General features: G+C 41.1%; 1 protein-coding gene and 1 long non-coding RNA gene across 2 annotated transcripts in view; one reads left to right on the top strand and one right to left on the bottom strand.

The window, feature by feature from the left end:
* The window catches only part of ppil2 (peptidylprolyl isomerase (cyclophilin)-like 2), a 339,015-nt gene that overhangs the window by 5,788 nt on the left and 306,726 nt on the right, over positions 1-26,501 (bottom strand). Inside the window, exons 17-19 of the mRNA XM_048555946.2 lie at positions 11,389-11,461; positions 8,869-8,931; positions 3,397-3,539 (exon numbers count right to left, since the gene is read on the bottom strand). Of these exons, the coding sequence (XP_048411903.1) occupies positions 3,397-3,539; positions 8,869-8,931; positions 11,389-11,461 (279 nt within the window). The remainder of the gene's footprint in view (positions 1-3,396; positions 3,540-8,868; positions 8,932-11,388; positions 11,462-26,501) is intronic.
* The window catches only part of LOC132211006 (uncharacterized), a 112,965-nt gene that overhangs the window by 66,217 nt on the left and 20,247 nt on the right, over positions 1-26,501 (top strand). The window lies entirely within an intron of this gene.

The following is a 26,501-nucleotide window of genomic DNA, read 5'->3' as shown; positions in this document are numbered from 1 at the left end:
CAACCCACCATAACAGACCGGACAGCATAAATTCCAAGCAGAGTAGAACAGTATCGCTTCATTGGAGGCCTCACTGATGACTGTACTTAGCACGGTGACAAAATGTATGAACAAAAACAAGCCAGCTCGGTGAACAAGTCAACAACCTCACACAAAAAACCGAGCCGCAAAGTTTTGCAAAGACCCTAAAGAGAAAGCAGAATTAACATTTCGCGTCCTGTGACTCTCCTTCACAGCTTTTGCTGACACTTATAGTTTTGTTTTATTTATTCATTTTGTGAGATGTGGCTGGCCAGAATTTATTGCCTATCCCTAGTTGTACTTGAGAATGTGGTGGTGAGCTGCCTTTTTGAACCGCTGCAGTCCATCTACTCTGGGTTGATCCACAATGCCATTAGGGATGGAACTCCAGGATTTTGACCCAACAACCTTGAAAGAACAGCAATATATTTCCAAGTCAGAATGATGAGTGGCTTGGAGGAGAACCTGAAGGTGGTGGTGTTCCCAGATATTCCCTGCCTGGTCCTTCTAGATGGAGATATTCATGGGCTTGGAAGGTGCTGTCTGAGGATCATCAGCGAATTTCTGCAGCGCATCTTGTAAATAGTACACACTGCTGCTACTGTGCATCTGTGATGGAAGGAATGATTGCTTGTGGATGCAGTGCCGTCAAGTGGGCTGCTCTGTCCTGGATGGTGTCAAGCTTCTTGAATGTTGTCAGGGCTACATCCATCCAGGCAAGTGGGGAGTATTCCATCACACTCCTGATTTCTGACTTGTAGAAGATGGACAGGCTCTGTGGGAGTCAGGTGCTGAGTTACTCATTGCAGTATTCCTAGCCTCTGACCTGCTGTTGTAGCCACTGCGTTTATGTGGTGAGTCCAGTTGAATTTCTGATCAATGATAATCTGAAGGATGTTGATGAGAGTGGACTCAGAGATGGTAACACTATTGAATGTCAAGGGGCAGTGGTTGGGTTGTCTCTTATTGGTGATAGTCATAGCTTGGCATTTATGTGGCACACTTACTTGCCACTTGTCAGCTCAAATCTGGATATTGTTGTTTGAGCATGGACTGCTTCTGTATCTGAGGAGTCGCAAATAGTGCTGACATTGCACAATCATCAGTGAACATCCCCACTTCTGGCCTTAAGATGAAGGGAAGGTCATTGATGAAGCAACTGAAAATGGTTGGGCCTAGGATACTACCTTGAGGAGCTCCTCCATGGCTGTCCTGCAGCAGAGATGACTGACCTCTGATAACCATGAGCATCTTTCTATGTGTCAGGTATGACCCCAACTAGTGGAGCAATGTCACCGATACCGATTGATTCCAGTTTTGTTAGGGCTCCTTGAAGCCACACTTGGTCAAATGCAGCCTTGATGTCAAGGGCTGTCACTCTCATCTCATTTCTGGAATTCAGCTCTTTGGTCCAAGTTTGAACCAAGGCTGTCATGAGCTAAGTGGCCCTAGTGGAACCCAAACTGGATGTCGCTGAGCAGGGGCTGATTGACAGCATTGCTGATGACAGGTTCCATCAGTTTTCTGATGATTGAGAGTAGACTGATGTGGCGGTAATTGGCTGGGTGGGATTTGTCCTGCTTTTTATGTACAGGACATACGTGGGAAATTTTCCACATTGCTGGGCAGATAACAGTGTTGTAACTACTGGAACAGCCTGGATAGGGGAGCATTTATCACACCTCATAGCCTTTGCAGTATTCAGTGCCTCCAACCATTACGTTATATCTCCTGGAGTGAATCAAATTGGCTGAAGACTGGTATCTGCAGTGCTGGTGACCACTGGAGAAGGCCAAGGTGCATCAACCATTCAGCACTTCTGGCTGAAGATTGCTGCAAAAACCTCAGCCTTATGTTTGCACTAATGTGCTGAGCTCTTCCACCATTGGGGATGGGGATATTTGTGGATCCTCCCCCTCCCACTGCGAGGTATTTAACTATCCATCACCATTCACGACTGGATGTGGCAAGACTGTAGACCTTACCTCTGTCTATCACTTGCTACTTCTGCTGTTTGGCATGCAGGTAGCCTTATTTGGTGATTTCACCAGGTTGCAACCTCCTCTTCAGGAATGCTTGGTGCTACTCCTGGCTGGCCCCCCACATTCTCCATTAAACCAGGGTTGAATCCTGTGGCTTGATGGATATGCCGGGCCGTGAGTATGCAGGTTGTGCTGGAGTACAGTTCTGCTGGTGTTGATGGCCCGCAGCACCTCACGGATGCCCAGTCTTGATTTGCTAGATTTGTTCAAATTCTGTCCCATTTAGCATGGTGACAATGCCACATACCATGATGGAAGCTATTCTCAATGTGGTCATTCTTACTGATACTGTCATGGGCCGATGCATCTGCAGCTGGCAGATTGGTAAGGATGAGGTCAGGCATATTTTTCCCTCTTGCTGGTTCCCTCATCACCTGCTGCAGACCCAGTATAACAGCTGTGTCCCTTAATACCTCATCGGCTTAATCAGTAGTTCTGCTGCCGAGCAACACTTGGTGGTGGACATTAATATCCCGCGCCCAGAGTACATTTTGTGCCCTTGCCATGCTCAGTGCTTCCTCTAACTGTTGGCCAATCTGGAGGAATACCATTTATCAGCTGAGGGAGGACGGGACATGATAATCAGTATGTCCCCTTGCCAATGTTTAACCTGAAGTCGTGAGACTTCGTGGGATGGAAAGTCAATGTTGAGGACTCCCAGAGCAACTTCCTCCCGACTGTATACCACTGCGCTGCCACCTTTGCTGGATCTGTCCTGCCGGCGAGACAGGAGACATCCAGGGATGGTGAAAATGGTGTCTGGGACATTGTCTGTAAGGTATGATTCTGTGAGTATGACTATGTCAGGCTGTTGCTTGACGAGTCTGTGAAACAGCTCTCCCAAATTTGGCACTAGCCCCCAGATGTTAGCGAGGACGACTTTGCAGGGTTGACAGGGCTGTTTCTGCCATTGTCTTTTCCGGTGCCGAGGTCAATGTTAGGTGGTCTGTCCTTTGTTTAAGACTTTGTAGCAACTGGTACAACTTAATGGCTTGCCGTGGGTCTGGAGTTACATGTAGGCCAGGCCAGGATGGCAGATTTCCTCCCATGAAGGACATTAGTAAATCAAATGGATTTTTACGGCAATCAACAATGATTTCATGGTCATCAGTAGACTCTTAATTCCAGGCTTTTAAAAGTGAATTCAAATTCCACCATTCTCCCTGGCAGGATTTGAACCTAGGCTCCCAAACATTATCTGAGTCTTTCGATTAATAATCCAGCAATAACAGCACTAGACCACGTTGCTAGAACAAGTGTCTTATGTCCTTGTACATTTGCTGCGAAGGTTTCAGAGTTTTAAAGTGCTTCGAGAATGGAAAACTTCACTTACGTAGCTGCCATGTTAATGTATTTCCCAACACCTTGCCGGTAGGTTTTTGGACCATCGTTTGAACTACTTTTAGGCACAACTGGCATTGCTTCGGTTTTTGCCTCTTCCTCCTCGTTCCGAGCTTTCTCCCGTTCTTCTGCGATCTGACAACAAAGAAAAAGTGGTAGTGTAACCTTCACACTAAGTGACACTTTCACCCTGTATATATACCTTTTCACCCTATAATATTCAACATTCATTCTGCAGGCATTGTTCTGACACAGGTTAATGTCCTCAATCTGTAACCCCTGACTGCAACAGGCTAGAAGGTCAATGGAAATTCACTAGGCTAATTCTGTTTGGCAATTTGGATTAATCTGAATCCACTAATATAGCCTTTGATACTTAGTCAAATCCATTCCTTCGTTAGAAAATGAGTTGGATCTTTTGCGTGTCATCAGTTCTAACCAAAGCAGTTCCATGTCAGAAAGGCCCTATAGAAAGGGCAGGCTGCTACTAATTAATGCAGATTAAAGATGATGGTCTCCTTTGTAAAATACTTGGTAATGCTTCTTTCTGTGGTTTCTAAACACTCAGTGAAACAACTTAAAGTTTACATTGAATCAAAGCGATGATATGATCAGGGTCAAGAACAGTGCTTTTCTCCTTGTTGGTATGAAAACAGCTGCTAAACTTCTTCATACCATGCTAGTCATGCAGTAGGTACAAATAACACCAGTGGGGAACATGTCAATTAGAAGTTATCAAGTCAAACAGTGAAAAGAAGTGCAATTGTTGTTATTAACCAGGATGCTCGAACTGTGCAGGTCAATTGGCTTGTTCTGCTTCAGAAACACTCAGGCAACTCTCCCAGTAAGCCCACTGGCACACTGTTTAGTTGGAAGCTCAATAAAAATCCAAATATGTTCAACCAGATCACAATTTTTGTTATGCATTTAATTTTGAAGGTGAGGTCTGATCTGCGTTGTGTCCGTTTAAAGTAAATTTCAGGCCATAATGAAAAGTTAATTCTGCAGAAACATCAAGGAGACTACAACAGGAATTAACAATATTCAGTTCACAATAGATTTTGATGAATATGGTGAATAACTAATTATGTGTCTAGTCCACATAATGTACTTCTGGCTTCTGCTCTCTTGCAGAGGTACTGCCCGGCTTCTTCCCTTCACAGCAACATTTCTTATTAAACTCCTCTGTCTGATTGAGACCTTCTCAGGTGTCAATACCACCTCCCTGATCTAGCCCTAAAGCTGCCCTCTCCAAGTTCATCTTGCCTATGAAAGCCTACTTCGTGCTCCCTTCACCCTACTTCCACTAAAGTACTGGCCATGCTCCTTCCTTCCTGACTCCTCTGTTAGTAGATATTGTTAACAGTTCTTTCCCCTCAGCTAATATCCTCCTCTCCTTCAAAGTTACCCAACTCAACGAGTAAAATAAATCTTGATGCTTCAGACCGAGTGAATTACTTACCCATTTCCCTTTCCTGTTCAAAGTCCATAAACATGATGTTGCCTCCTGAAGTCCATGACTCTTTCTTAGTACTCTACACTTGAATTCCTCCAAATAGGTTTCTCCCCAGCCAAAATACTGAAGCTTTTCTTATCAGAATCACAAATAACATCTAATGTGACTGTGATAAAGAACAGTCCCTACTTTCATGGTGTGCCTGCAGTCACACACATATGGTTAATCATATCATCCTCCTGTAAAGCCCCTCTGCTACGGTCTTGTTGAGGGGTCTGCACTTGCAGGCTCCATTCTAAAACAGTCCAGACACAGCCAGATGTAATGGCTTCCCTACACACTTGCAGACCATTCCCAAAGATATATCATCTTTTCCCCTCACTTACAGATAGTTTCTCATCAACCTGTTCAGAGATGTCATGACACACTTCACAGCAGGTGGGACAAACCCAGTCCTCCTGGCCCAGAGGAAAGGGCACTGTACCACAAGAGCCTGAACCCAGGTCTTCTGGCTCAAAGGTAGGGATGGTACCATTGTGCTATTATAGCCCCTTATCCTTACATGTGCGCCACGGTCACTTTCCACATATACACCAATACCACCCAGCTCCATCTCAGAATCACATCTCTCACCCTCCTCCACAGTTTCTAAATTGTCACATTGCTTAGATGAACAGAAATTGCCTCACAACTAAAGATCGAGAAGGCAGAGTGTCTTCAGTCCCCTTCACAAAGGCTGTTCCCTGGCTACTGACTCTATCCCTCTTCCCTGGTAAGTGCCTCAGGCTGAATCAGGCAGTTTGCAACCCTCGTGTCATAACTGACCCCAGACTGAGTTTCAACACATTTTCTATTTGCCTATTTCGATGTCCACATCTGCTGCTGAAAGCTTCATTCAAGCCTTTGTGGACTCTAATCCAACACATCCCGGTTGATCTGCTACATTCCATCTGCCATTAAGCGTCGTCAAAAGGAGAGAGCTAGGAGGGGCTTTGATGCCACATACTATTGTCTTTTCATCCCTAAAATATCCTTCCTATTGGTTGTAATTTATATTAATTCAAAACATATAAACATTTGAGTTAGAATTCACAGTAGGCTATTTGGTTCTTCAGATGTGCTCCTCTACATAATAAGATCATGGCTGATCTGATTGTCATATTGATTCCACATTTCCATCCACCCCTGATGAGCTTTCACCCGCTTGCTCATCAAGGATCTATCTCCCAATGCCTTAAAAAAATTAGAAGATTCTGCTTCCACTTTTGAGGAAGACAGCTATGACTCCCAGAAGGGGTAAAAAGAAAACTGCATCTGTTTTAAATGAGTGATCCTTCATTTTTAAACAGTGACCCCTAGTTCTAAGTTTCCCCCACAAGAAGAAACATTCTCCCCACGTCTAACCCGTCAAGTTCTCCTGTTTTAATCAAGTTCTCTCTTCTAAACCCTGTCTGGCCTTTCCTCATTAGAAACTCCAACCAATCCAGGTATGAACTGCTTTGAACTGCTTCTAGTGCATTTAAATACTTGCTAAAATAAGGAGAGCTATACTCTATAAGTTACTCCAGATGTGATCTCACCAATATCTTTCCCGATTTGTACACTAGGATAGCCAGATCTCCCAGCAGCTCACAGTTCTGTACTCACTGAAAATTTAATAATATGCTTCTTTTATTATTCTTCGTCCCAAGATGGTTAATTTCACATTTCCCTACATTATACTCTATTTGCGAGATCTCTGCCACTCATTTAACCTTTTGAATCTATCCATATCCCTTTGGAGCCGTTTTAGATCCTGCTTATAGCTTACTTTTCAATCGTTGCATCATCAGTAAATTTAGCAACCATATCGTTGGTACCATCATTTAAGTAATTTATGAAAATTACAAAAATTGCTAATGCTGGTGGTGCACCATATGTGACATCCTACCAACAGAGAAAAGACTCAGTTGCGCTGATTCTGCTCTCTGTTAGCTACTCAATTGTATAGCTATGTCAATGTGTTATTCCTTACTCCATGAGTATTTTCTGCAACAACTTTTGCTGTGGTAACTTATCAAATGCCTTCTGGAAATCCAAGTACAATACATCCACTGGTTCCCCTTTATCTACAGCGCAAATCACTACTTCAAAGAACTTCAATAAACTTGAATAAACTTGATTTTCTTTTCACAAAACCATGTTGATTTTGCCTGATCTCCTTGATTTTTATTTAAATGCCCTGCAAGCTTCTAACATTTTTCTATGTCAGATGTTATGCTGTCTATAAATGGGTAGTAGTAAAAGCTGATCTAGCCAGTGACATCCACATTTCATTTGATTTATTACTGTCACATTTACCAAGATCCAGTGAAAAGTGTTGTTTCGTATGCTACATAGGCAGATCGTACTGTACAAAGTGCATCAGGGCAGTAGATCAGAGGGCAGAATACAGTGTTACAGCCACAGAGAAGGTATAGTGAGAGAAAAAGATCACAGAGAAGGTACAGAGAGAGAAACAGATCAACATTAATCTTTGAGCGGTCTATTCAAATGTCTGATAACAGCGGTGAAGAAAAATGCTGGCGTGTAGTTTCCTGCTTTAAATCGTCTTCCCCCTTTGAATAAAGGAGTTCCATTCACTAACTTACAATTTAGTGGAAGCTGCTTATGGAGAATTTAGGAAAATCAGAATCAACACATCACCTATCTAACTCACCATCTCTTTTAAGACCCTAAAAGAGACTTAGACTCTTTGCTCACTTCCTTGGTGATTGCAATTTTCCTAAGTTCCTCCCCCTCTCTATTTCCTGACTACAGCTCTCTCTGGGATGATATATAATCTGTGCAGTGATGACTGACACAAAATACAAAATACTTTTATCTGCCATGGCTGTAGTTTTCATTGTTGATTCCCACACTCAGTTCCTGCAGGACCAACACTCACTGAGTTAACTATGTTTTTAAGAACAGTTACAGAAACATCTAAAACAATGCAGTGTTTGTCTCCACGACAGTGACCATAACCTGGAGAGTAACTCACTGAATGTCAGTTACTTTGGATTATCCTTAGGATGGAATTGCAGTGTTGCATAAATATAGGTTATTTCTTTACTGTATCATGGTCTTGATAGTGCCGAAATCAAAGATCACAATGTAATCAGCTGCCTTCTGCTCAGTCAGCAGCACCACTGATACAGCAACATTAGGTAGCATCAGCCTTTTCCTCACCCAGTTCCAGTTGATGCCTCTGAAAGACTGAATGGAGAAGTCTCAAATGTCTGCTCTGCTACATCTCTGTCGATATATTGAGGAATACAAAGCTCACTCCTGAGCCTCAGTGGGAGCTTTTATTCTTAAAAGGTGAAAAGGGAAGACTGATTTTTATTGTATGTAGGCCCCTTTAAAACCTCAGAAGATTCCAATGCACTTTGCAGCCAGCGAGGTCTTTTTGAAATGGAGAGGCCTTTTGAATCTAGAAAATGCAGAAGCCAGTTTCCACCCAGCAATACAATAATGACCAGTTATTCCACTTTCTCTGAGATACTGATTAAAGGAAAAACAATAGCCAGGACGCCATGGATCACTTCCCGCTCTGCTTCAAAATACTGCCATGGGATCCCTTATGTTCCCCTGAGATAGCATTCAGAACCTCAACCTCAGCAGCACCCCTGACAGTCCAATTCTCCCTCTGTACTGCACTGGCTTGTCAGCTGAGATTTGTATCCTGAAATGTCCAAAAAGGGACATGAATCTGTAACGTCTGACTCTGAGACAAAGGTATTACCAACTGGGTCATAGGGACATTCTCTATGCCAAATATTTCAGACAAGGTGATTCTATGATAGTATAAGCTATTTGACCAAAGATCAATGTTCCATTAAAGGTAGGCTGACTGAGAAATCTCATTGCCCGTACAGGTTTAAATAATGTGCTTATTTTACTTGATTTATCACCATTAAGATTGAACTCAAGCAGGTTAAAGCAGATAATGTCTTGGCAAATCATTATCTCTTGCCATGCACTTACCAAAACATCTGCTTCTTCAAAAGGATCCACAAACACTGCTGTCTTCTCAATTTTGATCTCTTCCTACAGGTGGAGAGGGGAAAAAAACAGCTCAGCTGTTGGGAATATGAACGTTAAATTAACTTTGCTGCAGGTTGAAAAACACAGTATCTGGGAATTAGCATTAATACAAGATGACATGTATGCAGCCATGAAACCTCTGGCCCAAATCCTCAGCTGTCTGATATTTTGATTCTGAAACTTAATAAGTAGATGCAATTTAAGTATTTTATCAACCAGCATTACACACCTTAATTTTACCACCTGTTGAAATCATAGCCTCCATTTCTTTCACCAGAAGTAATGTTCTATTAGGGGCTGAGAAGTGATTCACGAATTTAATGTTGGATCTCAGCTACAACATTTTGGGCAATGCGTGAAACAGTTTGCAATTGAAGGACTGACATGTCATGCATGATTATTTTGAATTTTGTTTTGAAACTTAATGTGATAGATTTTTCGAGTTTCTTACGTAGTACTGAGTACATTAATGTACACAAAAAACTATACAAGCTTTCTTTCATCTTATGATTTGATTGGAGTCTTGACAGATATTCCACGTTAATCCAAATTTTTAAGGGATTCAGCCTGTTATAAGTAGTATGGATGGCTTTCATACTTCAAACATTTGTGACACTTAGAGAGTATCGACAGATGAAGGGATGGGCAATATTACGAAGTGTATTCGCAATGATTCTGGGCCAAAACACACTTTCTGGCAAGTAATTCAAGTTAGGTACACAGGTATAATGGTCCATTAACAGTAGGTTGACCCAATAGTCTCCAAGTAACTATAGAAGTAGGCTGATTCACAAGGGCTTAGTTTTAAATTTATTTATATTTTACTGCAGTTTGCAATCCTTGGAACTGAATTCTGATAGATTGAGAGCTGCAGACATATGACTTCTGTTTCTATTATACATATGTGAAGTGCTTTGGAACATTTTTCAATGTGAAAGGATCTACAGGAAGATGTCTTGTTGCTGTTGGAGACTTCAGGACAAAGATGCTTCTAATCAGGCTACAATCAGATTTTCAATTTCACAAAAAAAAAGTCACCAAGATGTCATTATAGTTTGGCATCAATATAGGCAAGAGATTCATCCTCAGCATGGGAGTGCTGCTTGCTTTAGCGCAGTGAGACATCAGTGGGTATATTAACTAAGGATGAGGTTATTCTTTCACACAATGGCAACCACAGAGCACTACTGTGTGATACAAGGGAAGAAGAATGAATCATTATGAAAATGCTGGTGTGATAGAAATCTTAGGAGTGAAAAGCTTGGAACTTATTCTAGCAATGGCTACGTCAACTGGAAGATAGCACATCAATCTCTAGCTGGACATTATAATGTGATAGAAAAGGGGAGAATAGAAGCAAGGGCTGGAATTTTCTCTTGAAGATGGGGAACGGGACCTAGGTCTGTTTTTCTGTCAGAAACTCATCTTTGGTGGAATTTCAATGTTCCTGTCCAATTAAACTAGTGGGAACAGGAATGTGGGTCGACTACATATCCCAAGGCAACTATCACCGAGGTTACTGGTTGTCCTGAGAGAGTTTGTGTCAAAGCCTGCCACTGCACAATAGGGAAACAAGAAGCCACATGGTATCCAGAGATCCCAGAATCCTTGGAACTTGGGATGCTCCATCAGTTATGAATGTGGCATATGGCACAGCAATGGTAAAGAGGGCAACTGGCTCTTGTAACCAGTGTGTGTACCAGTATATAACGAACTCAGAGATGCCACAGAGATGCGCAGCTGATAAGGGCATGTGTCTCAAACTTTTTGCACAGTGAATCACATCTTTCTTTGCCACTTGATCTCAGTCACCCAGAGGTCTCTTTGCTACTGCTCATATACCCTGTTCTAAAGGTAATTCCTTTGTGCCTTTTGTGCAACTCCTTCAGCCTCCTTGTGCCCAATGCTCTGCTTGTCCTACAGAGGCCTCATCTCCAGTGGCTTTGATTATACGAGGGCACTGCACCTACTGCAATCTGCGGCCTTCATGCTCAGGTGGAATCTCGTCATGCCCACTGCTCAGATTATCTTTCCAGAAAAGTGATGACCACTGAACTGGCAAAGTTCTTACTCCACCTTTACTCCTGAACTGCAATGAGCGTCTGTAACTTTAATTTCAGAGATTTAAACACTTCAAACTTTGGAAAGTGTTCTTACCTTTGTCACCTTTTTTATGTCTATGACCAGCCCCAGGGTGGCCTTTGCCTCCATTCAGCCTGTCTGAAAAAATGCTGGCTTCCTCTGGGATTATTAGAAATTTTTTATGAGATGGGTTTTTAATCTCCATGATCTCTGTGATGGTACGTGCAGGGCAGTTCTGAAGCCCATATTTTCCCCTCCCTTGCCAAGACAGAGAAGGGCCGAATCGGAGGTGAGATTTCCAGGTACACAACCTGCCACCTGCCTGGGAAAATCCAGTTTATGCTCTCAAAGGTCACGTTATCTTTAGACTAGGTTTACCTTTGGCATGTCAGTCTTTACGTCACTCTCCACATTCTCCATTGCTGTCAAGGTCTCAAAACCACCAACAACTCTGAAATGTAAACACAAAGAAAATATCAACTATCTTGCAACTGGTGTGTGCATCACATCCACGGTTCACATGTAGTTAGGGAGAAACAAAGCTGCAAGAGAAGACAACAGGCACGAAATATTCATGCAAATATGAACACACATGAAGACTTTTCACTTCTGCTTTCTTATTCTGTGAGCTTCAACTGAAAGAAACCTGAAATTCTGATAAATTACAGGACCTCCAGTTCTTGGCTCGTGTCCATTGTGGACACAATAGCCTGGTGTTCAAAGGTGGAGTCATGGTTCGGTGGGAGATGCGAGGAGGTGTCTGAGAGCTCCCGATTTGCCTCCACAGTGTAGTGGTCAGTACTTCCATGTGAAGCATCGATTTGCTTATACTTCCCTCAATTCAGTCTGTTGTGTTCACTGCTCACAACGCAGTCTCTACATTGGGGATATGAAATGCAAACCAGGCAATGATTTGGATGAGGATGTACAAGGCAATGATTAGTAAGTTTTCAGATGACACTAAAATAGGAGATATCATGGACAGTGAGGAAGCTTAACAGAAATTGTAGCAGGATCTTGATCAGCTTGGGAAGTGGGCCAAGAAATGCAAATAGAGTTTAATATAGATAAGTGCAAGATGTTGCATTTTGTAAAGTTAAATTAAGGTAGGAGTTTCATGGTGAATGGTTGGGCCCTAAGAAATGTACTGGAACAGAGGGACCTTGGAGTTCATGTGCATGGTTCTCTGAAAGTGGAATTACAGGTAGACAGGGCAGTGAAGAAGGCATTTGGCACACCGGGCTTCATCAGTCAGGGCAGTAAGTACAGAAGTTGGGAAGTTATGTTGCAATTGGTGAGGACATTGGTAAGGCTGCACTTGGAGTATTATGTTCAGTTTTGGCCAACTTGCTATAGGAAGAATGTTATTAAACAGAACACAGTACTGAAGAAATTTACCAGGAAATGCTGCCAGGAATCAAGGCACTGAGTTATACAGAGAGGTTGGACAAGCTAGGATATTTTCTTTCGCGTGTAGAAGACTGAGGAGGGATCTTACAGAAGTGCATAACATAACGAGAGGCATGGATAGGGCGAATGCAGTCAGTTTTCTTCTCCCAGGGTTGGGGAATCAAGGACTAAAGGGCAGCAGATTAAGGTAAGAGGGGAAAGAACACAAGGGAACCTGACCGTTAACATTGTTACACAGAGGGTGCTACGCATATGGAATGAGCTGCCAGCGGCAGTGGTTGAGGTGGGTACATTAACAACATTTAAAAGGCATTTGGAGAAAAATATGGAGAGGAAAGGTTTAGAAGGATATGGGCCAAAGGTAGGGAAATGGAGTTAGTGTGGATAGACATTTTGATCTGCATGGACCAGTCTTGGCCGAAGGGCTTGTCCATGCTGCAGGGCTCTATAACTCTGCAACTGCTTTATCGAACACATGTTTTGTCTGTAAAAAATGACCGTGAGCTTTCTGCTGCCTTCCACTTCAACAGTGTTTCCCTGGCCCACATCTCTGTCTTGGGTTTGCTGCGGTGGTCTAGAGAAGCTCAGTGCAAGCTGGAAGAACAGCATCTCAGGAGCCTTCAGGACTCAATATCGAGTTCAATAATTTTAAGGTCTGGGCATCTTCTCCCATGACCTTACCCTGACCCCACATTCCAGGACTTGTCATCGCATGGGCTGCTACCACACACAACGCAATGGTCCCCATTAGCAGCTACTGATTCCTCTAGCTGACCTTTATTCATTCCTTTGCCTGTCCTTTTGTTCTTCGCTCTCTCTTTCTGTGCTTCATTTCCATCTATTGTTTACTTCTCTCTCCACCTCATCTTTAGCATAAATACCAACCTTTCCCCAGCTGGAATCAATTCTGAAGAGAGGTCACTGGACCAAAAGCGTTAACTCTGCTTTCTCTTCACAGATGCTGCCTGATCTGCTAAGATTTCCTGGCAATTTCTGTTTGAATTTCTTGGTGTTTATTAGAACGAAGAAGCTCATAGAAACCTATAAAATTCTAACAGAATTAGGCAGGGTAAACTTGGAAGGATGTTCCTAATGACCAGGGAGTCCAGAACCATGTATCTCAGTCCAAGGATGCAGGGCAGGTCATTTGGATTGAGATGAGGGGCAATTTCTTCATCCAGAGAATGGTGAGCCTGTGGAATTCTGTGCCACAAAAAATAGTTCAGGCTAAAACACAATGTTTTTTGGAAATAAGTTAGATAAAGTTTTTAGGGCTAATGGGATCAAAGGATATGGGGAGAAAGCCTGAACATGGTACCGAGTTAGATGATCAGCTATAATCATATTGAACGGTGAATAACCTACTCCTGCTCCTATTTTTGATGTTTCTAAGATAGCAAAAATGGCATGACGCCCTGATGCAGTCTGTGTGAGGATAGTACTTCCACAATGCTGCTATAAAGTATCTTCCAGGGTTTTAATTCTGTGTCCGCGAAGGAACGGGAATACGAATCGACATGCTTGTTTGTGACTTAAAGGAGGATTTGGAAGTTATGTTCCTTGCATTCACTGCTACCTGTGTAACTCGAGATCTTGGAAGTTTGAGAGGAGCTGTCAAAGAAGCTTTAACAAATTTCCGCAGTGCATCATGTAAATAGTAGACACCATAGTTATGGTGACACCAGTGGCAATATTAAAATCAGTGCTTACGGTGTTGTATAGAGTGTTGTTTGAATAGACTACTTGCTCCTGAGTTTGGCTGCAGCTGTGTCCATCCAGGAATGTGGAGAATCTTCTGACTTATGTCCAGTGTGCGCTGAAGTGTCAAGAGTGCCACTTGTCAAGTGTCAAGTGCCACTTGTTTCTGACTTGCTTGGCATCCACAGCATCTATGTGGATAATCAGGTTAAGTTTCTGGTCTAAGGGGCTGTTTTACCAAATCTAAACTTGGCCAAAGGGGTGGAGTTTAAGAAGCAATGAATCAGAGTTTCCAAGGAGTAGCTACCTCATGCAGATTACCACACCAGTACTTTTTGATGCAATGAAAGAGCTCTGTATCTCTGACAGGAGATTCTCCTCAGGGCTCCTTTAGAAATGTGGAGCTGTCCTTCCGTACTTATAGGTCCCTTATCACATAGAACAGTCAGGAATGGCAAATTCAGAGATCATTCATTTAGTTCCTTCATCTAAATCATTCCTATATATTGTGAAAAGGTGGGGTCCAAGCAAGTCCAAAGATGTGCAGGTTAGGTGGATTGGCCAGGGTGGTACGGTGGCTCAGTGGTTAGCACTGCAGCCTCACAGCACCAGGGACCCAGGTTCAATTCCAGCCTCGGGCAATTGTCTGTGCGGAGTTTGCACATTCTCCCCGTGTCTGCATGAGTTTCCTCCGGGTGCTCCGGTTTCCTCCCACAATCCAAAGATGTGCTGGTTAGGTGGATTGGCCATGCTAAATTGCCCGTAGTGTTCAGGGGTGCGTGGGTTATAGGGAGATGGGTCTGGGTGGGATGCTTCAAGGGGCGGTGTGGGCTTGTTGGGGCGAAGGGCCTATTTCCACACTGTAGCGAATCTAATCTAATCTAAATTGCCCATAGGCCGAGCGATGTGCATGCTAGGTGGATTGGCTGTGAGAAATGCAGGGACAGGGCAGGGGGCTGGGTCTGGGTGGGATGCTCTGAGGGGGATTGGTGTGGCCTGCTTTCAAGCTGTAGGGATTCTATGATTCACTGATCCCTGCAGTACTCCACTAGTTACTACCTGCCACTCCAAAAAAGACCTATTTATTCTCCATTTTTTGTTTCCTGTCTGACAGCTTGCTTTCTATCTGTGTCAGTATACTACCCGGAGAACAAAAAAAAAGCTTCCTTTACAATTTTTCAACCAACTAGCTATCACTGCTTCACTAGGCAGTTTCATAACAAAGAGGAACACTTCCATAAATTTTTCAGATGTATTTATATTTGCAAAGATTACCCAAGGTAGCTTTCAAAGGTGCAATTTGTTTTTTCATAGGGCATAAAAACACTTTGCATAGAGAGGTGACACACTTTCAAAGATGCTTGAAATGAATTAAAGATGAAGGTCAAAAATAAATAAAACATGTAACATCTGTTGAGACTGTGCTAACCATTCTACTGCAGGCACTAAATTTTATCCCCAATACTGGCAGCTCTGCTTCTCCAGGTGCTGGAGGACCTGGCCACACTCTAACCTGCAGATACATTTTCTAAGTTAGATTGTGGGTTTTTGAAAAGTAAATTCTTTGATTGGTTTACTAATATTTTGTATTCCCTAGCTCATTCTCCAATCCACAGCTAAGGGAACAAACTACACCCTGCAAAGTCTTCTGCTAATTACCAATGGTGCAAAACATGAGTTAGCGATAGGCTCTACAGGTAACTGCTATCAGTCATCTCTTTTCAGATGCCTGGTGAGTTAAATTTAATGTAAAATATGTGTAATGCTACCTGGTTGTCCTCTATTCTCTCTTCTAACAATGTTTAGTCTTTCATATCATTGTCATGGGCATTCTCCTCTGAGACACTGGTGAGCACATATACTCCTTCCTCCAACAAACTGCATTCCTTTGGACTTTGTAAGTTAGTTGAAATTAGTCATCCTCGGTAATTTGGACACAGATGTCTCTAGTGTACGTTGGCACCTTATTTAACAGTGATAGGGGCCTTGAATTTGCAGTGGGAATAATTTGGATAGGGTAAAAGGGTAAATTAGGCAACAATTTCCAGCATCTGAACACATGCAGATAAGTAAGAAAGTCAGGAGTTTACATTATTTCCCCAATAAATGCAAAATAAAAATTGAAATTATAGGCATTAAGCATTGCCGAGCGACCTCTCTAGGACTGAAAATTTACTTTTATCGAGGGGGGAATCTCACTCATAAATTTTAATTTTAGTCTTTTAAAAAGCATAGTTAAAACCTTTTCTCTGTGACTTCTCTCTCTCTCTCAATCTCATTTTTTCCTTCCTTTACTTTGTTGTCTGTACCTAATTAGATGCTAAATTAATCAGTCTAACATACAGTTCCAGATTTATTGACTGAAGAGACTTGCAGTTAACTGTGCAGTTTATAGAGGGCTCAGAATCTCTGCTGATGGTGCTGCACTGCAATAGCTCTCTAATTACTCTAAGATGCACTACAAAATGTCCTTTCTTAACTTTTGCTGTAATCTTCTTAAATATTAAATATTAGTGCAGCCTTTGATCTGTATTGTTAATATTTAGCATTCCAGAATTGTTTTGATTGGCTGAAGAGGAAAGAGGGGAATTTCCAGAGCATTTGTTCCTCATTGGGACTGGCACGAATTTGTCCAATTGTCTTCCAAGGCAACTCAAACTTCCAGAAGCCATCAACATTGCCCATTGTTCTTAAAAAATGAGCAAGAATCTGGGATGAACCCTGATCGGTATGCTGATATTTTATATCCCATTTGATCTGCTGGACTGATTTTGATTGCACGGGAGTCTTGGAGAGAAAGATTTCCTCAGTATTTTCTCCTCTCCTGGCTCCTGGTTTGGCTTTAGGTTTTCTTAACTCTCCCAGAAGATTACACTGGTTCAACAGGGAGCATTGAGGACCAAAGACAAGGTTTGCCCTATTTCAGCCACCCAGGTATGGGGCACATTTGACAGATGAGATGATCTTTAACCATATATCAATAGGGCTGCTGAGAGGAAAAACACACACACACCAGAGAATTCCTCTTCAACCATCTTCGACAAAGAATAGCAGATCTCACAGGACGATTAAGGGCAACAAATGGATCAAATGTTACATTAGTGTCTTTGGGAAATGGAAAATGTTGGATATTTCTGGAGGTTTGAAGAAATGTAATCCTACATGGATGAAACTGGGCAAACTCAAAGTGAGCAGCACACGTCGTTCCACTCGTCTTCTCAAGTAGTAAGTTACCTGCTTGATAACGATCAGAGATCCGATTCGGGGAGATAATACTAAGAAGTTATTAAAATTGAATTTAATTTAAACTAGTGTAATTTAACACCAAAGGCCTTAAACTTTACTAGCTATGGGTTTAAGACACAACAACTCTCAAATAAAAATTGCTCCATATTTCGAAACAAACCATAGCAAGCTCCCTTTGTGGCTCACTCAAAATTTGTTCCATTGTTTCGGCTTTTAAAAGGGTCAGCTGCAGACAGTCTGCTGAGAAGAGACTGGGTACGAAATAGAAGTGATGACATGGATTAAGGTATGGTGGTATTTGCTAAGTGGATTCTGCCTCCTATTTAATATCACATGATATCACAGCAAGATAAATCTGACATTAAATTTCATCGTTATTGTTGTCTCCAATCTGTAATTTTAAAGCATAAAACACAGAAATACAGCATGTTGTAAGAACATAAACAGTGGAGTGGACGTCTCCTTGAACCTGTGTCATCATTCAACAAAATCATGGCTGAACAGCTGTCTGAACTCCATTTTCCCAACCACTTCCCACATCCCAAGAAACCAAAAATCAGAATATCCCAACCTTAACTTACTCAACGATGGAGCATTCACAACTTTCCAGGGTGGAGAACTCCAAAGTTTTGCAAACTTTGAAGATATTTGTCAACTCAGTCCTAAATGATTAGCTCCTTATCCTGAAACTGTGCCCCCATGTTCCAGGTTCCCCAGATACTGGAGTAACCTCCATGTCTACCCTGTGGTGCACCTCCAAAATGCTCAATGTTTCAATGAGATCAAATCTTATTCTCTGGAACGCCAGAGAAAATTGGGTCAATGTACAGAGCCTCACATCATCTCCAAACTCCCATCAACTGTGTACTGATACCATTATTAGAACATGATAGATAATGAGGCCTCTTCTGGAGTACTGTGTCCAGTTCTGAGTTCCCTGTTATAGGAAGGATATTATTAAACTGAAGAGGATTCAGAAGAGATTTACCAGGATGCTGCTGGGAATGGAGGGTTTGAGTTACATGGAGAGACTGGACAGATTGGGATTTTTTTCACTTAAGTGTAGAAGGTTGAGAGGTGACCTTATTGAGGTTTATAAGAATATATAGTTAAGGAGAATGGCAGGTGTGTTTTCCCTTGGGTGGGGGATTTCATGACTAGGGGGCTTATTTTTAAGGTGAGAGGAGAAAGATTTAAAAAAGACACAAGGGGCAATTTTTGTTTACACAGCATGGTTTGTCAGTGGAATGAACTTCCAAAGGAAGCAGATACAGTTACAAAATTTAAAAGACATTTGGTTAAGTACACAAAAAGGAAATATTTGAAGGGATATGGGACAAGTGCAGTTAGATGGAACTAGTTTAGTCTGGGATTATTTTCAGCATGGACTGGTTGGACCGAAAGGACTGTCTCCATGCTGTATGACTCTATAACATTCAAGATTACAACAACTGAGAAAAGCATGACATCTTTCGACTCAGAAGCACTCATCACAGGAATGATATAAACATTTGCATAACTGCCCAAACAATCACTTCAGACTACTTTCAGTTAGCAATTACCTCTAATATCTAAGATATCCTGCATGTTGAATAGTTGGAACTAGTACCACTACAATATGAGGAAACACTGCTCTAAGTCCCAGTGTTCTGACTAACATCATGCTCTCAACCAACACTGGTGACAAAGATTAACTAGGTATTTGGATATTGCTGGCGGGTCTTGTACTGCTTATATATTTTTTCCTCCTCTCATAATAATGTAACTTCAGTTCAGAAGTAATCCTGAGTTGCTACAGACACATACATAGGTCTATGTATTTTATGTCTTGTATACATCTGGTCACAGCCTACTTTCTCCTATTCAAAATGAACTTGATCATTCAGTTGTTGGTATTCTGTCTCTTTGGTCAAGAACAATGTACCCATTATAAAATTCCATGAAGTGATTCAATCCAATAACAGTGTGAAAGTCTGGTGAAATTGTTATGAAATGTTGGAAGTAGAACATAGAACAGTACGGCACAGAACAGGCCCTTCAGCCCACGATGTTGTGCCGACCATTGATCCTCATGTATGCACCCTCAAATTTCTGTGACCATATACATGTCCAGCAGTCTCTTAAATGACCCCAATGACCTTGCTTCCACAACTGCTGCTGGCAACGCATTCCATGCTCTCACAACTCTCTGCGTAAAGAACCTGCCTCTGACATCCTCTCTATACTTTCCACCAACCAGCTTAAAACTATGACCCCTCGTGCTAGCCATTTCTGCCATGGGAAATAGTCTCTGGCTATCAACTCTATCTATGCCTCTCATTATCTTGTATACCTCAATTAGGTCCCCTCTCCTCCTCCTTTTCTCCAATGAAAAAAAGAGACCGAGCTCAGTCAAAGTAACAGATCTTGTTCTCAAGTCCAAGGCATGAAACCCCCGGAGTCTGCTGCACAGCAACAATCTGACTTGACCCTCACTGAGAGACAGCAACTGACTAAACCAAAGTCCTACTTGTTGATAACTGAAGGAAAATGTGGATAAATAATTCCAGCGGAAGAAAGTACAGCACTAAGGGTATGGTGGAATAATTTTAGATTGTTTTAGAAAATAGCCAGTATGAACTTAACCGTCTCAATTATCCTTTTCTGTGCTGTGAGTGTTGCTTTTCAAAATGTAAATAATGCTGCATCCTTCAGTGATGTCAACAAAATTTCACTGCTCCTAACTTTCCTACTTGTCCTCCCTAATCATCCATGCAGATGCATTTTTGAGCAGGAACAGGATGATAATTTTGGAGTGGGAATGCTACTTTGTTTTCTACTGATTAGCTCAATGACCATTTGGGTAGCTCTTGTACACGACTTGAATTGGCATGATTAGCTGTACAGTCCCCTTCTACGGTGCAAAGTTCATTATGATTTAAAGGTATAGTACCAGCAGGACAATCCTCAACTATCATCTTAATGGAGTCCTTGCAGTTGTGTTGAAAGTGCTTTCTCAGTTCACTCTCATAAAAGACAGTCTAAGAAAAGGTAAGTGGAACATGACACTGATGCAGACAAACACTGGCATGGTTCAACGAGGCATATGGCTTGAAAGATCGAATTGATAGGATGAGACTTTTACTCAATAGATAAGTATTAGTGAATATGAAGGTTGTATAAGTTTGACAGACTTCAAAGTCAGCACACCACAATGGAAAAATCTCTCACAAAGAATCACCACTCTTGTCAAGTTTAAATTTGGAGTGATTTTCAGTTAACAAATTGCTTTGCAAAAAGAAGGGTCATATAAGGCTCGATGTGGGGACACTTGAACTATACAGAATATAGAAGCTTGCATATAGAATATTTAATGTAATGCCTGGCATAAAACATGCAGCGGACTCACTGAAACTTTTCAATGCAGTAAGATTTGAGTTATGGATCAAACAAAAACAACTTTGATTTATAAACCAGGGGCCCAATTTAACTTCTCATCCAAACAACCGCATCTCTAAACAAAGGTGCCAGGCTAGCCAACACCATACAGAGTGCAGCCCTCAGACAGCTATGTAAAGTAGTGTTTATCAGTGAAGATCAGACAGCTTAGTTTGCTCGTCACTCAAATATCAATGCCTCTGGATAATCGAAAATATTCTGCATAATATTTTGGTAAAGAACTGATGAGCAAAATATTGCCCAAATCAGGGCCTTTCACAGCACCCTAACTGGAGTTGCTGTCTTGCATGGCTATTTTTGCCCCAGTGCACGTTTGCTTGAGTATGCAGAAGCACTATTTATCATAGCCACAGCAGCTACACAAAAGGCAAGGTATCAGATCACTGACACTTAATACCTGCTTTGTCCTTTAATGGCCATAGATGTGTGAGGGAGGGGCGTGTGGGTGTTTAGGGAAGCGTATAATAGAAGAGAAATAACTGCGAGCATCATGAATGCATCTGCACGTAACCGCGGCCAGTCAGTGGGGGTTGGTCTGGTATAAAGATTGTTGAATTTTGGCTGAGTCAGAAGGTTGTGGGTTTAGGTTTAATACTAGGGGCATAAGCACACAATCTAAATAGTTCAGGATATCCCAGAAGACACTGTTATTTCTGATATCCTTTGTTAAACCTCTCAGATGGTCATAAATGATTCCGAGGTACTTTTTTGAAGATGATTTCAGGGTTTCCCCTAATGTTCTGGCCAATATTTATCCCTCAACCAAGATCTCTGGAACAGATGATATGGCCATTGATACACTGCTAAATGTGGAATCTTGGTTTGAACAAACTGGCTTTCACATTTCCTACCTTAGAACAATAACTGCATTTCAAAAGACTCCATTGGTTGTCATGGGCTTGGAAGCTTCCTAGGGTATGCAAGTCAATGTTTCAATGTAAACCTTTCTATCTGCTGGAATCCCCTTTGGGTACAAGCCAACCTAACTTGCCACATGTAGTAGCCTCTATCAAGGAGAATATAATATTTAGAAAGCATTAGGATTATCATTTGTTTTTAGAGATTTCAGTTTAGCTTAGTTGAAATCAGACTTTATATTCAGTCATCTTAATGGTAAGCCTCCTGAAAACAGGGAACACAGGTATTTCTACCTCTGCCACTGAGGAAATCTGCTGTCATGTTTATGAATCCACTACAGCTCCTCCCTTTTGGCAAACACCATGTTTAAGCAGCAACATGGCTGACATCATCAGGCAAGGTTAAACCTCAAACGAACAATTGTATAGCCATTCGTTGAGTGGTCACGTGCCTCTGTGCTGAAGTACTATGACAGGGAAGGTAATAACGGAGCATGCGAAAGAGTGCTAATGAGAAGTGAACTAGATTCAATGCACACTTGCCTTTACACTCCAGTTTGGGTGTTATACCAACCTGTTTGACATCCAGGGAAAGAAAGTGAGATAATTCAATGGGATATTTGACCAAGTCAAGAGAAATATGCTCAATAATAACAAGTAAAGGATTTGTAAAACACATATACAATTGAATGTTAACACAAACCCCACAGTCAGTATCTACTGAACCACACTAACATTTTATTATCTATTCTTTTACACCACAGAAGAACAATTTATTTCCTATTGCTGATTCATGATTAATTCCCGCAGTTTTGTTAGCCAGGATTTTTAGTTAGAATATTTCAAGAAATTAAAATCCAGGATCACATATACTAAAATTAAGACTTCTTAAGAATCAAGCTCATTACTCTGCATTGGCTCAGTTACATTCAGCCATGCAGACCCAGATGATTCCAGATTTAATTCTCTTTCTCTATTGAGTATATAGTATAGCTACAATAGTATTTCATGTTTTCAAGAAGGTGGAAAAAAAGCCGAGGGTTGCAACTCCTAATCACTGCCCTGACATTACTGCAAGATGCAATTTAAAGTTTGCAATTCTCTATTCAAGTAACTTGTCACACTCACCTGCCAGGTACTGCCAGCAGTCAACTGGATGACGTAACAAACTTCTGAAACTATCATGTAGAGAATGTGGTGACCGCTCCCCCTCCAATTATAGAAAAACCACAAGTTATATCCAGTCACTGCCCCAATAGTTGAATTAACAGTCAAGTTAATCATAAGACGATAAGAAATTAGAGAAGGCCTACTCCGTCATTCAGTAAGATCATAACAACTTGACTGAAGACTCAACTCCACTTTCCTGCCTGTCCCTCACTGCTTTTGGCTCCCCTGTAGTTCAAAGAAAATCTGTCTGACTCAGCCTTGAATCTAATCAATGACCACTGCTCATTAAAGATGAGAACTCCAAAGATTACAGAATCTCAGAGAAAACAAATTCTCTTTGTCTTAAAAATTATCCCCCTTAGCCACTGCTCTTCAAGATTCTTCCATGACAGGAAGCATCTTTCCAGCATTTATCCTGTCAAGCCCCCTCAGAATCTTCATGTTTCAAGAAGATTGCCTGTCATTCTTCTAAACTCCAAAGAAATTAAGCTCAAACTGCTTAACTTTTCTTTAGAAGACAACCAGGAATTCATTTGCCACAGTTTTATTCATAATGAGATTTGCCCAGTCAATATGCTGAGGTAATGACTACTGGAGCGCCCTCCTTAAACTGAATACCCTTGGATGTTCATTTCCCAGCCTGGGTCACCCAGCATCTGCATAATTTAGTGGTCATCTTTGCTAAAACTACCTTGCATTTTCAGATTTTATTTATTGAATTTAAGTTTTATAGCTGCTGTGGTAGGATTTAAACTGTTGCATCTAGTGCTCTAGCTTGGACCTCTAGATTGCTAGATCAGCAATATTACCACCATTCCATCATCGGCTCTATTCGTGTAGAGAAACCTTTTATGTGGCACTTCGTTGACTACCTTTTGGAAATCTAATTACACTACATCCACCAGTTACCCTTTATCCATCTTGTTTGCTACATCCTCAAAGGACCTCAATGAATTTGTCAAATCCTGTTTTCCTTCAACAAAGCCATGTTTAGTCTGCCTGACTGTATTATGATTTTCTAAATGTCATGTCCCTTTGTAACTGATTTAAGCATTCCCCACTAATAAAATATACTGGGCTAAATGGCTCATAGTTTGCTGCTTTCCATCTCTCTCTTTCTTTGAGCAGAGAATATTACATTTGTGGCTGTCCAATTCATAGACCTTACAGCCAATGCACCTATTATATTTTCACCATTACTTGCTCTAACAAATGTTCTTTGAAGATAAGGTTTCCGAAATTGCAAAGGGGCCTTACAGTAGGATTGAAACACCTAATCTGATTGGCAATGAAGTACCCCTGAGGTATATCCTAGGTTAGAAATAGAATTATTCGCAATCATCTCACATCGACTGGATATTTTCAGTGAATGTTGGCAGTCTCACACACATTCTCTTTCTTTGCCTCTGTAAGTCTGCTCACAGTAATCGTTTCAGTCTTCTTGAGCTGAGTGCACTCACATAGCTGAATAAAGTTCCTCAGTTTGCTACAAACAAAATTTCCTTTTATATTTTACAATTCCAAACATGTAAACATTTCAAAACAATATCAATATCATTTCAAAAACAATATCTTTTCTGTGTGCAGTATTCATACAGGGAAATAAAATGATTAAATATTCTAACTTCAAAATTGCAACATTTTAAAGATCACACCCTATCCCAAGATCCAAAATATAGTTTGAATCAATCGAAATAAAAACATGTTAACAGTGATGCAGTTATCAGAAACTACATGCTTGTAAGAAAAAATGCAGAAGTATAGAGAAAGCCTCGGGTAAAGCATGTATCTAATGATTAGCAGAAAGTACTATTGCTTGTGTAACATCAAGCAGTGGTCTAACTTATACATTGCCTGTCAAATCCACAATCCCATATATAATTTTTGCTGTAATTTCAGGATTGCAGAGGAACTTATAGTAATAAAGAAGTAGCATGACATTCAAATTCCATTTCCTGGTTAATTAATCCCATTTTGATCCCCTTCCACAAGACTCGCTGCAATCTGATGTAGCTAGTAGAGGTCTCCACTACACCGAAAAGCAAGGAGCAGGGAAATTTATAGGAAATTAAATATTCCTCCTGAAAAATCATAGATTTTGCCATGGAATTTTTCTTACTTACTCCTGCAGAGATCTAGCTTCTGGTCTTTTGATGCATAATCTAGGCGAGCTAATTTATCACCAATTCCACAAACTTTAATGAACCCACTAAAATGAAAACTTGTCAACTACTTTAAAAACTCCAGGTACACTGTATTCACTACATAGACTTTATCCTTTAATTTTATTGGCTCTTGAAAGAATTCTTAAAAAACTTCAAGGATGGTTTGGAACGTGCTGGTACAATGTGCTTGACATTACTATTCAAGGATGAAAATTAGAACAGATGCTGCTTTGTTTGCGTTTGAGGATGTCTCATATAATCTGATGTATAGACAGGGAGTTCAACATGTAATCCAATCCCAGTTCCAAAGCATCTAAACTAACTTTCTAAGTGATTGCATGCAGATAACAAGCAATCTTAATGAAGGGTTCAACCTAACACCACAAAAGCAAAGCTCAAAACAATTTCTAACTGACTGCCAAATCTAGAGTTAAGATGACAGCCTTCAAATTCCTCTTTTGATTTCTCATTTCAAGCAGACACTGGGGTGGGTAACATTTTGTTTTTGTCAGCTTTGCATGCAGCCAACAGCTGCCTGTGCACTCAGTGCCCTGGAAATATGCTGTCATTCACGAAAAGCTATTAATGCCTGTGATCCTCAATATAGATTGACCCAGACAATTAGCAGGAATTTGTATGTGCGATATAGACATATCATGGGCTTACATGCCTGGCCCAGATGGTTCTCATTGGCTTAGTACAGAGCCGCAGTGCCAAGTGGTGTGCTCACAGGAGAGGCATGTTGGGGCATGGCGTGAGGGGCAGGGAATTTTTTGTAAGGGATGTAGCATCTCAAACAAGAACACTGATATTGCTGTGGTGTGAATGTATATTTGAGAAACAATTACTAACTTTTCAGGAGCTGCAGGCAGTTTTGTGGATGTTGCTAGTACTTTTTTTTAGGTTTGAATTAAAGCTAATCAGTCAATGCTTAGCACTTCATGGTTTTTACTTAGGGGAGCGTAAATATTTTTCTTTATAAACATAGACCAAGTTTATTGCTGTTTCAACGAGTTGTTGTGTTGATGAGTTTGTAACTCAAATTGGACAAAAGTTCAATATTGTTCTTTCAGTGGACATCTGTTAGGGAAATGCAGGGTGTCAGCCATTGTAAATTGGCTGCTGTGTTTCCTACAATAGTGTTCAAAAGTATGCAACTGGCTGTAACACATTTCAATGCATTCCTGGGTTGTGAAAAGTGCTAAATAATGCAAGTGCTTGTTTTTAATTATTTTTGTAAACACATACGCATATTGGAACACATTATTTCACCACTTGAATGTGTTGCTATTGTGATCAGAAATGAAATGACATTATTCCTTTTGCAAATAACAAAAATGTTTGCCAAGATATGCTCAAGGAAGATGGTGCTCTTTGAGGTACCAGTGATAACATCAGCTGAGATATTATGTTCCATCCATATGATTTGCCTTGTCTGACAGAATAAACAGAAACTTCACTATTATCCATTATTTTTGGTGAATGAACAAAAGTTCAAACTACTGCT

This window comes from Stegostoma tigrinum, chromosome 26 (genome assembly GCF_030684315.1).
Source record: "Stegostoma tigrinum isolate sSteTig4 chromosome 26, sSteTig4.hap1, whole genome shotgun sequence".
NCBI classification, from domain to species: domain Eukaryota; kingdom Metazoa; phylum Chordata; class Chondrichthyes; order Orectolobiformes; family Stegostomatidae; genus Stegostoma; species Stegostoma tigrinum.
Note: the sequence above shows the minus strand (reverse complement) of the source record. Positions and strands in the feature narration are given on the sequence as shown.